This window comes from Brassica oleracea, chromosome C2 (assembly GCF_000695525.1).
Source record: "Brassica oleracea var. oleracea cultivar TO1000 chromosome C2, BOL, whole genome shotgun sequence".
NCBI classification, from domain to species: domain Eukaryota; kingdom Viridiplantae; phylum Streptophyta; class Magnoliopsida; order Brassicales; family Brassicaceae; genus Brassica; species Brassica oleracea.
The window spans coordinates 6,587,303-6,603,741 of NC_027749.1; the positions used below are offsets into that span (position 1 = coordinate 6,587,303).

Genomic DNA, 16,439 nt, shown 5'->3' on the forward strand with positions numbered 1-16,439 from the left:
TTTCCAGCTAAATACATTCACTGGATCAATCTATGTGTTTCGACAGCTTCATTCTCTGTTCAAGTTAACGGAGAACTAGCTGGTTATTTCAATAGCGCCAGAGGCTTGCGACAGGGTTGTGCTCTATCTCCATCACTATTTGTTATCTGCATGAATGTTCTCTCCAAGTTGTTAGATAAAGCGGCTGCTGACAGACTAGTGGGATATCACTCGAGATGTAAAAATGCTCTTCTGACTCATTTATGCTTCGCAGATGATATAATGGTTTTCACGGATGGGCAGAAGAGATCTGTTGAAGGGGTTCTCAAGGTATTTGAGAAGTTTGAGAAGCTCTCTGGATTAAAAATCAGCTTGGAAAAATCGACATTATATATGGCTGGGATTTCCGCAAATAATCAGAATGCTATACTTGAGAACTTTCCATTTGAAGCGGGTCAGCTTCCAGTTCGTTACCTTGGTTTACCTTTGCTCACTAAGAAAATGACAGTAGCAGATTACTTGCCGCTGATGGAGAAGGTTAGGACAAAAATGTGCAATTGGAATGGGAGGTTTTTATCGTATGCAGGGAGACTGCAGTTAATTAAATCTGTCATCATGAGTTTGACAAACTTCTGGCTCTCAGCTTTTAGGATTCCTCGACAATGTCTAAGTGGGATAGAGAAACTTTGTGCTGGGTTCTTGTGGTCGGGGCCTGGGTTAAATATGAAGAAATCAAAAGTGGGATGGGCAGAAGTTTGTAAAAAGAAAGAAGAAGGTGGGCTGGGGCTGAGAGTCTTAACAGAGGTGAATGAGGTTTCTTGCCTCAAACTAGTTTGGAGACTTCTTTCTGGTCAGAATTCATTATGGGTGAAATGGGTTCAGCAGTATCTGATCCGGAGAGGATCTTTCTGGTCTATTAAGGAAACCACCACAGTTGGCTCTTGGATGTGGAAGAAAATCCTTAAGACTAGAGATTCTGCCAGAAGGTTTCATCGAATGGAAATAAAAAATGGTGAGGCTACTTCTTTCTGGTATGATCATTGGTGCAATATGGGGCGTCTGAAGGATCTGCTGGGAGCAAGAGGGTTTATGGATTTGGGCATTCCTGAAAATTCAACAGTGGCTGAAGCTATACAGAAACACAGAAGAAGAAGACATCGTGTAGTGATTCTGAATAGAGTTGAGGAAGAGATAGAAAAGATAAAATCTGCAAATAATGGTGCAAAGGACATTGCGGTCTGGAAAAGTAAAGCAGAGATCTATAAAACTATGTTCTCCTCCAAACATACTTGGCTGTTGATCCGCAAAGAATACGTTTTGCAAAGATGGAGTAAATATATATGGTTCAAGCATGCCACGCCGAAATACTCTTTTCATATGTGGATTGCGACACTGGACAGATTGTCGACATGTGATAGGATGTTGAGATGGAACCTTGCTATAGATCCAACTTGTGTATTGTGCAAACAGGAAGTGGAGACAAGAAATCATCTGTTCTTTTCTTGTACTTACTCGAGCCAAATATGGAGAATGCTCATGTGAGGTTTGCTTCGTTCGGGATATACTGAGAGATGGGATGATATTGTTGAGCTTATGCTTGCACAAGGTCAGGATCGGGTGAGGTTCTTCTTGATAAGGTATACATTTCAAGCAGCAGCTCATTCGATATGGAGAGAGAGGAACTGCAGACGGCATGGAGGGAAGCAGCTGCCTCATATTTTGCTGGCTAAAATCATTGATAAAAATGTGAGGAACAGACTGTCCACAATTCGGCGCCAAGGAGATCAAAAGATGGAGAAAGGGATGCGAATGTGGTTTGGTACAAGATAACAAGTTTAAGCAATAGTTGTTGATTTTTTGCCTTTCAGCCTTTTGATGCATCTCATGTAAAAACGTTTTTTAGATGAATACAATTTAACATTTATTCAAAAAAAAAAAAAAAAAAAAGAAGTTAAGAATCTATGTAGAGTAGGGTTGGAGCAAGTCACCACCAAGACGATGGATTTTAGATTTGGGAAGCTTTCAAGAAAGGTTGGCAGCATTCCCAGGATATCCAAGTGTCTTAGACAAACCTCTGCTTCCAAACTGGACAAGTTGCAAAACTGAGGAAACGGTTCAACTTTAAAGTAGTCGGAGATTAACGGCTTACACAGAAGAAAACAAGAATGTGGGTGAGCACAATGTGGACTAACTTCCATAATAAGCTCAGAGATGACCAGATCCCTAGCCGTTGAGATACATCTGAAAAAGTTACTGACCGTTTGTTGCTGTGATAAGCAACCTCCATATCATGAGAGTATGTAATACGAACGTCGCCAACAAAATGGACCTTAACTAAGGAACCCAAATTGCTTATGAATTCACTCGGTGCTATTTCGTTGTTATAGTTCAAATACTTAAGTCTAGGGGCATCAATGAAAAGCGCCAACGTTTCCCAATCAAAATAGAAAAAGGCATGATCACAACTGCAATCATGTTCTACTCTAAGACTTGTTATTGTCTGAGAGTGCACTCGTAGAACTCTCACATTATCATCCAACCTTCTAACAATGCTCAAATCTTCGAGAGCTGGACAAGACGAGATAAGTGACTCTATACCCGTATCACTGTCATACATGTTTTCGTCTAAACGCATAGTCTTGAGATATGGCAAAGAAACAGAGTCTAAACTACCAACGAATACCCGATTGAGTCTTAGGTAAAGGAGCGTCTCGCAGACATAGAGGCTTACGGGCATCACTTCCAAACGCTTACGAGAGACATAGATATACTCAACGTCAACATGTTTAATTAGTTTACGCCTCGCCACAAAGTCTACCCACCGCATGACGCAAGGCTTATTATTCTTACGTTTCAGAATCTTTAGTTTGAGCTTGTGCAAGCAAGACTTCTCTAGGAACCTGTCGACGAAACCCACAAATGCATTGTACTCTGGAAACTCGGAAGAGCTCAAATCCAACTCAGAGATCAGAAGCCAGAGACTTTCCCACCTATGGGACAAAACACTAGTTCTCAGGAGATAAAAAAGTATCTGAGATATCAAAGAGTCGGGTAATTTGCTTATCATATCTTCTCTTGCAGGACGTTCGTGGCACACTCCCTTCACTTTCTTTTCATCCATTACATCAGCTCACAAAACTGAATCTCAGAATCTAAGTATGAGCAAGAGATAATCAGAATCTCGAGTATCATTCAACACAAATAAAGTCCCAAAAGGAGCGAAGAAGGTGAAGTCACCTGATGAAGGCCAGAGACGATGAAGCGTCGCGTGAGAATTTCTCAAGAGTTACTACTTAGCACTTACTACCAAAAGATTGTCACTTTAGAATTTAATCCTTTTCGGTTCGTTTTCTTTTTAAAGAAAAAAGGGCTAAACCCTTTTCTGTTTGTTTCTTGTTAATGTTTTCTACTTATTGTGATAGAAAAGTATCTTAACTTGAACAACCAACAAATGAGGATAATGATATGCTTGATCTTGCTTTCGGGCTCACAGAAACTTAAACTCTCTCTCTCTTTTCTCTAGAACCACAAAGAAAAAAACAAGTTTCATCTGTTTTTACTCAAACTAAGTATCTATCACATGTACCTAGAATATAAGAGCATCATTATCCCAAAGACCTCTTTAGAGTCTTTTAATTATTTTTTAATACTTTTTAAGTAGTAAATGTAAGTTAAGAGACTTAGTTAAGAGATTTCAACATTTATGTGCTCCAATGCAAATCTCCTAATTAAGAGTTCTTAAAAAAAAATGTAGAAAGTGTTTTTGATTATTGGATGATCCAAGAAAAAACGGTAGGTGCATATTACAAAACCTGTATTTAAGCATCTTAAGCTCTCCGTGATGTGTAGTTGCCATGGTGAGCAGAGAACCGCTCTTTGCAAATGACTCGAGTATTTCCATCCCTAATGCAGCTCCTTCAAGCGGATTAGTTCATGCTCCAACCTGTCAGATAGCACCAATCCAACAGTTTACACCAGATAACTTACTTCATCTAACAACACAAGTGATCTGCTTGTTGAATGCGAGATAATCTCCTGCAAGTTAACCAGTAAGAAAAACACTGAGACATCTGTTGACCTGTGACAGAGACAGAGAAACAGACTTACACTAATTTGCTTCAAATGACCGGAGAAGGTAGAAAGAGACTGCAGCAAGGACTGTTCATCGCCAATATCAGCATAAATGTTGTCAAACCTCCGCATATACACCTTCCCTTACTTTATTTAGCACATTGAAATCAACATATTCAGCATCATAATGTATTCAATGTGTACATGAAGCTGCCAAAGACTTAGAAGCCAAGTCATTGTAAGACCAGAGCTTGATGGTCTGCGTTTGTCCATCCCTTGAGCCACAAGGAACTTTTGCGGTTGATGGATTTGTTCCAAAACCTCATTATTTTTAAGCTACCATACAATGGAACATTGGAGTCTTGGAGATGATTAATGTTTCTTTGAGATTTTTGATGGTTGTTTTCTGAGAAAAACAGTGTTATAACATATCTTTAGTTCTAATATTCTAGGTAGATGAAACAACACATATTCTTGTGTTTATAAAAAAAAGAAAGAAAAAGACACATGACACGAATGACCTTATAGAAACTACTTTAAAAGAGATAATGAAAACATTTCACCAGTGCACCTAGAAACGCAGATCGCCGTGCATATCATACGGGTCATCATAAACATCATACGGGTCGTAGTCAGAATTGTCACTGGCACCTTCGAAGTCACGATAACAACTAACATTTGGCATGAAGCCATCTTCAGATGCTCTCATCGTATTGAAAACCAACACTTCTTCATATGGGTAATCATGAGTAGAATCATTAGGTCGTCTCAAAACTTTGACCCTTTCGGAACACCGCTTCTCCAGATCTCCGACAATGTTAACGTTGAAACACTGACGTAAATCAAGATGTTCCAGGTTAAGACAATGATCAATAATGGCGTTTAAACCAGCATCTGTTAATTTGTTTCCGAAAAGCTGGAGGTTGTGAAGTCCAGGCATTGTTTCAGCGATAGCTAGAGCATCATCGTCGCCCTCGTTCGCGGTACGAATGTCACCCACGCAGTTTAGCTTAAATGTCTTCAGATTAGGACAAGACTGGCCTACAACTCTGAGAGAATCTCCGGACAGTGTGCTGAACGAGACATCGAGTTCTTCAAGCAATGGAAGCTTCATAAGTGCTTCGGTAAGTCCGTTGTTTGTTATTTGAGAGCACAGTGCAAGTGTAAGGCTTCTCAGGCTACTTGAACTGAAAAGAATTGCGTGTTATTGATAAACAAAAAAGACTGAAGCCAAGTAAGATACTAAGAACGCTAAAAACGCAAAGCATATTCACAAAAGAACTTAGCAGCACCAGCTAGACCTCATGAGAGAGAGACAGAGACTTAACCTATCAGCTATGTAGTTGAGGAGAGAATCAGTACAAAAATACCAAATTTCAATCTCAATCAAGCCACCCTGGCTACGATCCACTACGTGACGGCACATGATCTCGCGGTCGTACCACAAGTTTCCAAGGTTATGCATGACAATCTTCCGCCACATAGAAGGGTCTTTACAGACGTGACGCCAAGACGTACACACTTTCTGAGCGTTTTCCAATATCTCAACCAGGCTGAGCCTTTGCAGGATGGATGACGTTAGTTCAGACGGAAGCTCCGCCCAGTTTTTATATTCTCCGTCTTTTATTACCGGAGTCAAAGACGGAGAAGACAGAACCAAGGAAGAGGAAGAGGCCATTTTCTGTGATGGTCACATTGTCTCTCATGTCCATTTAATAGAGGGAGTGGAAGTAGTTTCAAGTTTCAAGACTCGCACCATTACTCAGTTGAACAACGGCCACACTCAAAGCTGTCTTGAAGTCCATTAGATAAGAGAGTAAAGTTGTTTCAACTTTCAAGATTTCTGTATCAAACACTCAATGACCAACGGCCATGCATATTCTCTGATGGTAAAAATGGTCTCAAGTCCATTAATTAAATATAAGGAACGGTTTTCAACTTTAAAGTCCATCGTTCGTCTCCATGGTTCATTGACCATTTGGTCCTTCATGGTATTGCATATCTACAACTTTAGCTTACTAACATTAGACCATTTCCAATAGAATAGGAGTATTATTTTTTCTCTATAATTTACACTATAAAATAGAGTAATCCTATTATAGAGTAACTTTTGGTTCAATGGTTTACTCTATAAATACAGAGGAATGTAATATTTTTATTCTATATTTAGAATGGAAAAGTGACATTCATCTATATTTCACTCTGTAATAGAGTAACTATATTACACATGTTCGTTTCATGACCACTGACGCTAGACGCAGCGGCAATAAATTAACTTTTCATTACGGCAACGCAACACCGTTGAAGGTTCAGCCCTAACTTATTTTCAAGTCGCAGCGCCAATTAAAGCTGAGCGAAAGAGACGCTGAAATTAATGGTGTCACAGTGTTTCACTTTTTTGTGTCTCTTTAGTCCATCAGCGGCGATTTCAATTTTGGATTCTATTATTTTTTGTCTTCGTCGCCTTACCTTTTAGTGCCGCTGACGCTGCGTCTAGTGGTTATGAAACGAATAGAGGTATCTTATTATATAAAGTTTGGTTCTTCAATTAATATGATCGCGACATGTGTCAATTAATTTGTTAAGATTGTGATATGTGTTAATCTATCTCATAATTAAAAATATATATACAAAGAAATTAACAGAAATGAATTTCATTAAAAAGTGATTACAAATATTTTTTAATAGTAATTCTCTTTTTTTTAAATCCTAATCAAAAGATAATTGCAAAAGATTCTTTGATAGTAATTTTCTTTCTAATATTGTGACTTGTGTTTAAGTATAAAATGATTAAAAATATATATAATAAGATAATAAAACAAAATTTTAAAAAACTACTTTTTCTCTCTAGGAAAAAGAAGCCACCGTTAGATTTTGCAAGACTTATCTGGCGGTTTGCGCTCCTCGCCACCGCTGGAATGGTCTCTCTCGTCTTCATCTTCATTCTCATTTATGTGTGTGGGTTGCAGAGATCAGATCTTTTTATGGTTTTCTGGTGAATTTGCGGTTGTGTTTTTAGATCTGTGGGTTGATAGTGGTTGAAGCTGTTTTGTCGTTCTGATGGTGCCTTTTGTCTCTCAGTTCCATTCTCATCTGAATCGGGAGATGGTCTCGTGGTTTGTACCTTCGTCATGGATGAAGTGGTGATCATGAATTATGTGACTGGTGAAGCAAGTCCGATGCAAACAAGTTGAGTCTCCTCTGATCTCTATCATAGCCTCCTGTCTACATGCCGTTTGTATTCTAATCTTTCATGGTTTCGTTGTCTTTTAGCAATGATGGGCTTTGTGCTCTGCTGGTGTTTGGTTGTATATTACTGGCGTTGAAGATTTTTTATATTGGTCTTGGTGGCAACGGTTCAGTCATAGTGTTGACTGTTGTTAATCGCAAGGTCTTGACTGAGTTTCTCCGGCTCTAGTCCAACAGTTTGGAGCATGGCTCATGTTTACTTAAATTGTGGGAAGTCGGAAGGTGGACTTCAATGGCTTCTAATCTTATCAAAATGGAAGCAAATGGTTCTTATAGAGATGATTTCAACTTCAGTTATGACCGTAAACGCAAGTCTTCTCAGATTTCTATGATGGTTTTTGGGCTCGGAAGCAGCCTCAAACCAAGGCATGATAGTGCTGTGTTTCTACGCTCTGCTGGTTCTTGGTTGGGAGCAATCTTTGTTTTCGTCTTCCTTGTAGTGAGGTTATGGTATGGTATCTAATGATACTACTTTCTAACCTTCAATCTTTATGATTTTCCAATTCTTTTTTCTAGAGTTGGTTTCTTGGTATATTTCTTCGTGTGTGGAGAACATCTTTCTCATTATGTAACTCTTTCATTTGATAAACAAACCCAGCGTTAAAAAAAAAACACTACTTTTAAAAATTATTTAATAGTAATTTCTTTAGAAATTTTCCTTATTCAAAATCCGAAAAAAAAATAGTTTTGAAAACAATTTATTTAAAATAATTTTACTTTTCTAAAATTTTAATGAAAATATAATTATAAAAATGTCAGTTATATATTTAAAAATGTAATGTGTGTTAAACTATCCCATAATCAAAAATATATACTAAAATAATAAAATTGATTTTTCTTAAAAATAATTATGAATATGATTTAGTAGTCGTATATAATAAGATTTTGTGTTAAAAAAAAATATAAACCAAAATTAACTTCAAACATTTCACCTAATATTATGGTGACATGTGTCAGTTAAAAAATTACATTGTGAATGTGTCAATCTGCCATTATGTGAAAATAACTTCTTTTTTTCTTAAAATCCTAAATAAAAGAGATTTCTAAAAAAAAAAAAATTTCTAATCTTAACCAATCAATATGAATCTGTGAATGTTTTGCTGTAAAAAAAAAAACAATTGATATTTTTTTCTTTTTAAAAAAAATCATGATCAGAGAGAATTGTAAAATTTTATATAATAGTAATTTGTACTTAAACAAATAATGATAAACAAGATAGTAAAACTTATTTAATCAAAAAGATTTTTTTAAAAAATATTAGTGATATTGAAAAAACGAATTTTTAAAATGGAAACTTTTAAAATAGTTAATATTAACTGGAAATAATTATTTGATAGAAATTTATTTATCTAAATCCTAGAAAAAAATATAATTGTAAAAGATTATGTAATATTAATTTCCTTTTCTAAAATCCTAAAAAATTGCAAAATAATATTTGATAGTTATTTTCCATTTTTATAAAAAAATCCTACACAAAAAAAAAATTGTATCATATTCTAAGTTCTAACCTAAAGAGAATTTTAAAATTTATTTGATTATATTTTTAAGAGAGTAGATGATGAACAAGATACTAAAAATTATTTACCTAACAAAAGAAATACAATTAGTATTGATACAAATTGTAAAAATAGTAATTTTATTTTTTTTATTAATAACTAAAAATAATTATATGATAATTTTTTTAAAAAATTCTACAGAGAAGATAATTATAATAGGTTATATGACAGTAATTTTCATTTTCTAAAATCTTAAATAGAATTGTCAAATAGCATCTAGTATTATTATTATTATTATTATTATTTACTTGTAAATAAAAAGGAGATTTATAAAATAGAATGTTTTCTTTAAAAAAAAATCCTAAAAAAATAAAATTTTAAAGACTTATTTAATAAAATATTAAATTAATACATAATAACATGTATAATATTGTCATTGACTCGATTGGTGTATTTAACTTTTTTTTTTACTTTTCAGTCAATTTCTTATTTCGGATTGTGTTCAGTTTAAACGTTTAGGTATAGTATTTTCTCTAATCCTAAGTACAAAGTTAATAACAATTAATCTATGCACCATGATTATAAATTACAAATATTAACGTAAACTTATATATATGTGTAAAAACGGGTTTTAATTATAAAATAAATCTCAGATAACATATGCAAACAAACAATTATAAAACTATAATAAAATGATTTATTATTTTATGGATTTTATTAAATTAAAACATCAAACAAAACTTGTTGCAACGCAACAGACTCATATCTTGTTATAGAATAAACCATTGGGCCAAAAGTTATTCTATAATGATTATTCTACTTTAGCTTAAATTATAAATGAAAAAATAGTCTCCCATTAGAGATGCCCTTGCGTTAAGGGTTACAAGAAAATACGCAAGGGGTTGGCGGGCAAGTTATTAACGTTAAATTCAGGATAACGTAATTATGTTTCACACAGGCCGTACGTGGAAAAAGTCAGATATCAAATAGTTGTATGCATAAAATGATACGGAATATTATTGTAATAGAGACGAAATACTATGGCTAGTCATAGAGACGAATACTATGGCTTTACTGACTTTAATGGGTGTGAACGCTTTCCAATGTTACATGATTTTGCCCTTTGATATGACTCTTGTTTCTTGGTAACAAAGTAACGTCAACAATTCATGGATTTTGAATTTGATATTGCAGGTGAGATTCAACGTTTACTTCCTTTTGGCATCCCCTAGCAACGAACCACAGCTTATGTTGGTAGTTTTATTGTTGATGCTACTTTTTGTTTATCTACCAGCTACATCATATCGAACATATTGTATTGACTAATTTATTTATATATTTTCATGTGTTATTATCTGATGAAGAAGATAATCTTTAATTTTATGAGAATAATCTATTATCTTTTTTTTTAAACACCAATGAATTATATCTCTATATTATTATCTGAGAAGTCAATTTTCTATATATTGCTTTCACCTTGATTTTTAAAATGATTAATTACAATGATAATCTTAATGAATTAAAAATTATTATAATGACATTATTAACATATTTATTTAACTTTTTCTTTGCTAATATTTGTTTCCAAATCACCTTATTTTGAAAAGGAAATATCTTTCATATAAACATATAACTTTTTATAAATATAATAAAAACGAATTTAAAATTATACAAATCGAAAATAAATATAATAGAAAAGGAAATACCTTAAATTAAAAATAAATATATATTAAATTTTTATATTTAAAGTATGAAATTTAATTAAAACGAATTTCTCTTATATAAATAAAAAGGAATAGAAGATAAAAAAAATAACGACTAAAAATATTATATATGATTTCCGTTAATAACAACTATTTTTATTTATTTTTTTTAATTAAATTTAAATAAAATTTTAACTAAATTTTCCTTTTTGCACTAAATAAATTTCTAGCTTAAATTTCATTTTTTACAATAGTAAAAATACAATTAAATATTTACAAAATGTAAAAAGATAGATTATATATAAAAAAGTGATTTTTCTTTTTATTTTTCCAAAAACATATACAAAAAGAAATATCTATAAATTTTTTAAATATAGGCATATATTTTATTGAAATACATATATAAAATCATACATAAATATATTTATCAACCTAAGGAAAAACTAAACAAAGTATAATTAACAATATTATTATTATTTTAATCTAATTATAACCAAAAAATTATGATATAACCCAATACACTAAAATATAAATAGCAAAACCAATCAAAATATGAACAATCAAAACAACAAATTATTATGAATTATCTATTATATATAAATTTATATAAGTTCAATAATTTTAAAAATATTAGAAAATGTGTTTATTAATGCATATCTGATTTAATATTTATTGTTTTCAAAATTTGAAAACAACATATATCAAACTATACAAATTTTACAAAATATAGTTACAAATATAAGATGCAAATCAACATAATTTATCCAAATCTGAATAATCTCATATCTATCTCTAGAATAGTTAAGTTTTGGATTTTTAACGTTAAAACCTCTCAACTAAGTTTGTTTTGGGGAAAACTCCATAAACTAAGTTTTTAACGAAAAAAACCAAACTAATTTTATTTAATGAATTAAATCTTTGCTTGTCATAATTACAATTACAACCGGTAAATATTTAGTTTAGGTTTTCCTATATAAACATAGTTGAGAGGTTTTACCATTAAAATAAAAAAAAAATCCAAAATAATTATCTAAAAATTAGTAACTTAAAATTTTAAAATTAACATTTTTAAAAATTTCTATAAATATATGAGTCTGATTTTTTTTTTAAATCAACATTATATATGTATAAATTAAAAATGTAAGAACCCATAAAATATAAAAAATATTATCTAAAAATTTACCTATAATAAAAATTATCTAAAAGTTAACAGTGTAAAAAACAAGAAAATATAATAAACATTATATCTTATCTAATAAAAATTTCATAGTAAATCTTTGGAGATTTTTTATTATATTTTCTGGTTTTTTACTTTTTTAATTTATATATATATAATGTTGATGTTAAAAACAAATCAAAACTCATATACTTACAGAAATTTTTAAAAATGCTAATATTGAAAATTTAAGTTACTAATTTTTAGATAATGTTATTAAATTTTGTATTTTGTATTTTTTTTTATTTTTTAAACTTTTAATGGTAAAACCTCTCAACTATGTTTATTTAATGTAGAAATTCATAAACTAAAAATTTACCGGTAGTAAGACCGGTGATGGTTTAATTCATTAAATAAAGTTAGTTTGAATGTTTATTTGTTAAATATTTAATTTAGAGGTTTTTATCCAAAACAAACTTAGTTGAGGGTTTTAATTTTAACCTTAAGTTTTCCTTTTTCAGAATTTGATTCCCAAAATATGTAATTAATGATCTAAAACGTGAAACGGCGTTGTAAAGACCCAGGTAAAAAAAAGAGAGGCACTTGTAAAACCTCTCTCCCTTATAAATACCCCACAAACGCAAAACCTCTCGTTCTCTTGTGCCTCTCTCGCTGCAACTTTCTATTTTCGCAGCCCTAAACTCGTTTGTCTCTCGAGAATCTCTTTACTCCTTCAATCAACAATGGAATTCTGGGGTAAGATCGTCTTATCTCGGCGTCTATTAACTCATACTTGTGCTTTCTATTCGTCTTTTAGCTTTTGTCTTGAAGCTTATCTTCGGTCGTAACCTGTTGAACCATGTGTCATTACTTAGTTGTTTATCTATGTTCGGCTCTTAGCTTGTCCTTTTGAAGTGTATGTTCGGTTATAACCTGTTGAACAGTGTGTCCATGTTGTGTTTGTTAAGATGTTTATGTAATGTTGGGCGTCCACATTAGCTCATAGTCTCTCTTAGCTTAGTCCTTATAAAGTTTCATGTCCTGGTTATAATTAACCTTAATTTGTTTAGATGTTCTGTTGGTAACAAGTAGTGTTTGATATGTGCAAACGGGCTCATGTTGATTTAATTATTGGATATGTAAACAGGAGCTGAAGTGAAGGCAGGGAAGCCACTTAAAGTGAAACCTGATGAAGACTGTCTCATCCACCTTTCACAGGTTGCTTTCAAATAGACCTTTGAACGGTTCTGAAAAAGATTCACGATTAGTTTCTTTTCTCACAGTTTCTTAAATATGTGTAGGTATGTATTGATAACGGGAAGAAGGGTGAAACTGCGCTCTTGTACGTGACGGTTGATGGGAAGAAGCTTGTGATTGGAACACTTTGTCAGGGGAATATTCCTCAGATCAGCCTTGATCTGATATTTGACCAGGAGTTTGAGCTCTCACACTCGTTGGAGACAGGAAGTGTCCACTTCATTGGCTACAAATCGCCCAACATCGATGATGAGGAGTGTTACTCTTCTTCTGACTCTTCTTCTTCTGAGGAAGTGGAGGTCCCTGCAACTGACACTGCCAATGGGAATGCTGGAGCTGCTGCTTCGAGTGTTGTCAAGGCTGACTCGGAACCAAAGACCAAGCCTGCTGAAGAAGTGAAGCATGAATCAGACGATGATGATGATCAAGGTTCTGACAGTGGTTGCATTTGTTTTTCTAGTGGATGGATGATTGAGATGATGAGGAAGATGATTCTGGGGGCAAAGAAGAAGTGATACCTTCCCTATTACTCCTCCTTGATTCTAAAAACTGAAAAAAACTGTTAGTGAAACTGAAAAAAACTGTTTGCTGCAGGTTTTGCTCTTTTGATATTTGACTCTTTGTTTTTTGATAATAATGCAAACTAAGTTAATGGCAGGAAATTTAATGATTTAGATTTTTATAATCTCAAGAAACAAATTATCTAACCGGAAACTGGCAACATAAAATTGAAATCTCTTGATGACATGTTTTGATCTCTGACTGATTCCATGAACCCTGAGTTGATACTTTGAAACTTGTCCAAACGAAGGATCCTGTTATTTTACACTTACCAACAGGTCGGATACTCTCAACTATATGTGGGTGTAAATGAACATGGTTTTCTCGCTTCAGGATCAGGCAAAGTGTTGTAATATGTTAGCAGAGACTCGAGTCTATTCTTCTATAGTTTTAAGCTTTGTGTTTCTTTTGAATTTTTGTTGTATTGTATTTGTCTAATAAAATTATTGAAATCTGAGCTTTATTGCTAATGACGAAGATTATGAGAATCATTGTTTAATTGCTCTTTTTTTCTGCCAAATTCAGAATGTGTAAATTTCTTTTAAATAATCTAAAATTTCCAAAACGCAAATTTCCAATTTAACAAGAAACATAAAAACGTCGCCGTATGTGCTAGCCAAAATCCTTAAAGGAGACCAGACTCTCTTCTTCCTCTCTCCCAGGTGGCAGAAACCCTAAACTTCACTTTTTCTCTCAAATCTCTCGTCTTCTCGTACTCCAACAATGGAGTTTTGGGGGGTAAAGACAAACTTCTCTCTATTTCTTATCTCGGCTTGGATCAACCCAAAATGTTTCGTGTTCCTCTGCTATTTTTTTTATTGTCAGTATGAACGATACAGTCTGTTTAGACATGTCTTAGGCTCTGTTGATGCTCGTTTTAGGTCAATCCATTTCAAAACCCAACCAAGCTGTTTGAATCGATTCTGTTTTTGTCTCTTAGCTTGTAGTATTTTGAAGTTTATCATGTGTTGAATGATTTTGATTTTCTCTTTTTTGGAATGTAATAACTAGGAGCTAAAGTTAAGGCCGGCCAGAGTCTGAAAGTGAAGCCTGGTGAAAACTGTCTCATCCACATCTCTCAGGTTAATTTTAATTACTTTTTTTTTTTTATTTTAAATAACTTGTTACCGATTCTAAAGTTTGTACTAGTCTCTTCAATTTTGCCATTCCTCTATATGTTTATAGGCTTCTCTTGGTAAAGCGGAAAATGGAGTATCTGCCCTCTTGTATGCCACCGTTGATGACAAGAAACTCCTCCTTGGAACCCTCTCTCAAGATAGCTTCCCTCACATCAACTTTGATCATCTCCTCTTTGACAGAGAATTCGAGCTCTCCCACACCTTGGACAGAGGATCTGTCAATTTCATTGGCCACCAGCGCAACAAGAAGAAGAGGGCTAATGAATCTTCCAAAACGCCTGTCTCGTTCAAGAAGTCAAAACCCAATACAGAAAATTCTTTTGAAGAAATAATCAAAATTTGTCAAAATTTAGTACTTCTTCTCAAGTCCTTTCCGACAAAGAAGGATATCCCTGCAATTTTTGACAAGTGGGAGGTAGATATTGTTTCCTAAATTAATCTTACGAAAATTATTTGCTTGTTGATTGACTGTGTTAAAATGTCTTGCCTTGTTTTTCTTTTTTTTTTCCACAGAGAACAGCAAACTCTAGATGGCCATTAAAAAGAGACTCTTGGAGGGATAAGCGACGAGATAACATTCCCCCACAGTATATTCAGACTCAAGGTACAATAATAGCTTCTAACAATATTATATAAATAAATATTCAATTATTAGCATATCTTAAGATTCGTGGATTTGAGTTTGGTTCAGAATTTCGGACAGTGTAATTAATTTAGCTCCTCTTTTTTTTTTGAAAGGTAACTGTTGGGCCATTGCTTTCTATAGACAATGGTCCACAATGGCGAAGTTAAAAGGAAGGTCTCGTCCAAAATTAACACTGGATAAACTCATGAGCGGAGTTTCTTTCCGCTACCGGACTGTTGATGGCCAATTAAGAAAGTTAGAAGCTGCTGTGGAGTTCATGAAAAATGAACATTATGTGGATGAAATGTTTCTACATGTGAAGCCCTCGGGAGATTCCGAAGATGAGAAGTTTGAGCGATTGATTGAACGTCTTCTATTGGAAGGACCAGTGGCCGTATCCTTTGAATATTTCCCAAGTTACCGTACTGGAATAGTAAGTTTTGATATTTTCGAATATTTTCTGAATTTTATAAGGACCAGTGGCCGTATTCTTGTAAAAAAACAATTTAAAAAAAAAAATCAGGAAAGGATTCTATCTCCAACGTTGACGGAGCGCCTTAGAAACCCCTATGAACATACTAGTAAGCATGTTGGGTTGCTGATGGGTAGTGGGATTGAGTTAGTCGATGGAGAACCTAAACACTTCTGGGATATTTACGAATCTCGTGGGGCGTCATGGAGAGATTTGTTGGAATGAAAATTTTTATAAAGACGGAGAAAGTGTTTAAGTGTTTGAAGAGAAAGAAGCTTTGTGTAGAAGAAAGATTTTATAACTTAGAAGAGGATTTCTTATTACTTGAAAGTTTCTTATAAACTTGGTTATTTCTTGGTGATACAAAATGAAAGGAGAGTGGAGGTATTTATAGCCTCCAAAATACAAAATATCTTACATATTTTAATTCTAAATCTAGAGAATTCTACCATAATATCTAAGATTTTTTATCATAATTATCTAGATAATTCTATAAGAATATCTAGATTTTTATTTTAAGGAGGTGGATGATTTTTCTAGAATTTGGGCTAAGTTTTGGATCAACACATGATTAACCCAATAATGTTTGATCCAAATCAAGTTTATTTTTCAACACCCCCTCTTAAACTTGATTTGGTTACTCCGAGCAAGCTTCTCATCTTGATGAAGTCTTCTCGCTTGAGTGGCTTAGTGAAGATATCAGCTACTTGATCATTTGTCTTCACATACTC

At 33.4% G+C, this 16,439-nt stretch overlaps 5 protein-coding genes across 5 annotated transcripts in view; 3 read left to right on the forward strand and 2 right to left on the reverse strand.

The window, feature by feature from the left end:
* The window catches only part of LOC106323302, a 4,470-nt gene extending 2,923 nt beyond the window's left edge, over nt 1-1,547 (forward strand). Inside the window, exons 2-3 of the mRNA XM_013761448.1 lie at nt 47-1,225; nt 1,450-1,547. Coding sequence (XP_013616902.1) covers nt 47-1,225; nt 1,450-1,547 — 1,277 coding nt within the window. The remainder of the gene's footprint in view (nt 1-46; nt 1,226-1,449) is intronic.
* A 569-nt stretch (nt 1,548-2,116) lies between these two features.
* Nucleotides 2,117-3,100, reverse strand: LOC106323303 (FBD-associated F-box protein At5g22730-like). The gene has a single exon (XM_013761449.1). It carries the CDS (start codon nt 3,098-3,100, stop codon nt 2,117-2,119), a length of 984 nt encoding a protein of 327 aa, XP_013616903.1.
* Nucleotides 3,101-4,621: 1,521 nt separating this feature from the next.
* LOC106326487 (F-box protein SKIP19-like) lies at nt 4,622-5,728 on the reverse strand. Its single transcript, XM_013764458.1, has 2 exons — nt 5,379-5,728; nt 4,622-5,237 (listed from the first exon to the last, which is right to left on the reverse strand). Exons 1-2 carry the CDS (start codon nt 5,726-5,728, stop codon nt 4,622-4,624), a joined length of 966 nt encoding a protein of 321 aa, XP_013619912.1.
* Nucleotides 5,729-12,323: 6,595 nt separating this feature from the next.
* Nucleotides 12,324-13,564, forward strand: LOC106326220 (histone deacetylase HDT2-like). Its single transcript, XM_013764242.1, has 3 exons — nt 12,324-12,410; nt 12,802-12,872; nt 12,956-13,564. The coding sequence occupies exons 1-3, from the start codon at nt 12,398-12,400 to the stop codon at nt 13,424-13,426; spliced, it is 555 nt and encodes a 184-aa protein (XP_013619696.1). The 5' UTR covers nt 12,324-12,397; the 3' UTR covers nt 13,427-13,564.
* Nucleotides 13,565-13,787: 223 nt separating this feature from the next.
* Nucleotides 13,788-16,079, forward strand: LOC106323305. The gene is made up of 8 exons (XM_013761450.1): nt 13,788-13,811; nt 13,998-14,002; nt 14,104-14,210; nt 14,484-14,554; nt 14,658-15,026; nt 15,125-15,215; nt 15,350-15,669; nt 15,760-16,079. The coding sequence occupies exons 1-8, from the start codon at nt 13,788-13,790 to the stop codon at nt 15,931-15,933; spliced, it is 1,161 nt and encodes a 386-aa protein (XP_013616904.1). The 3' UTR covers nt 15,934-16,079.
* The last annotated feature ends 360 nt before the right edge of the window (nt 16,080-16,439 follow it).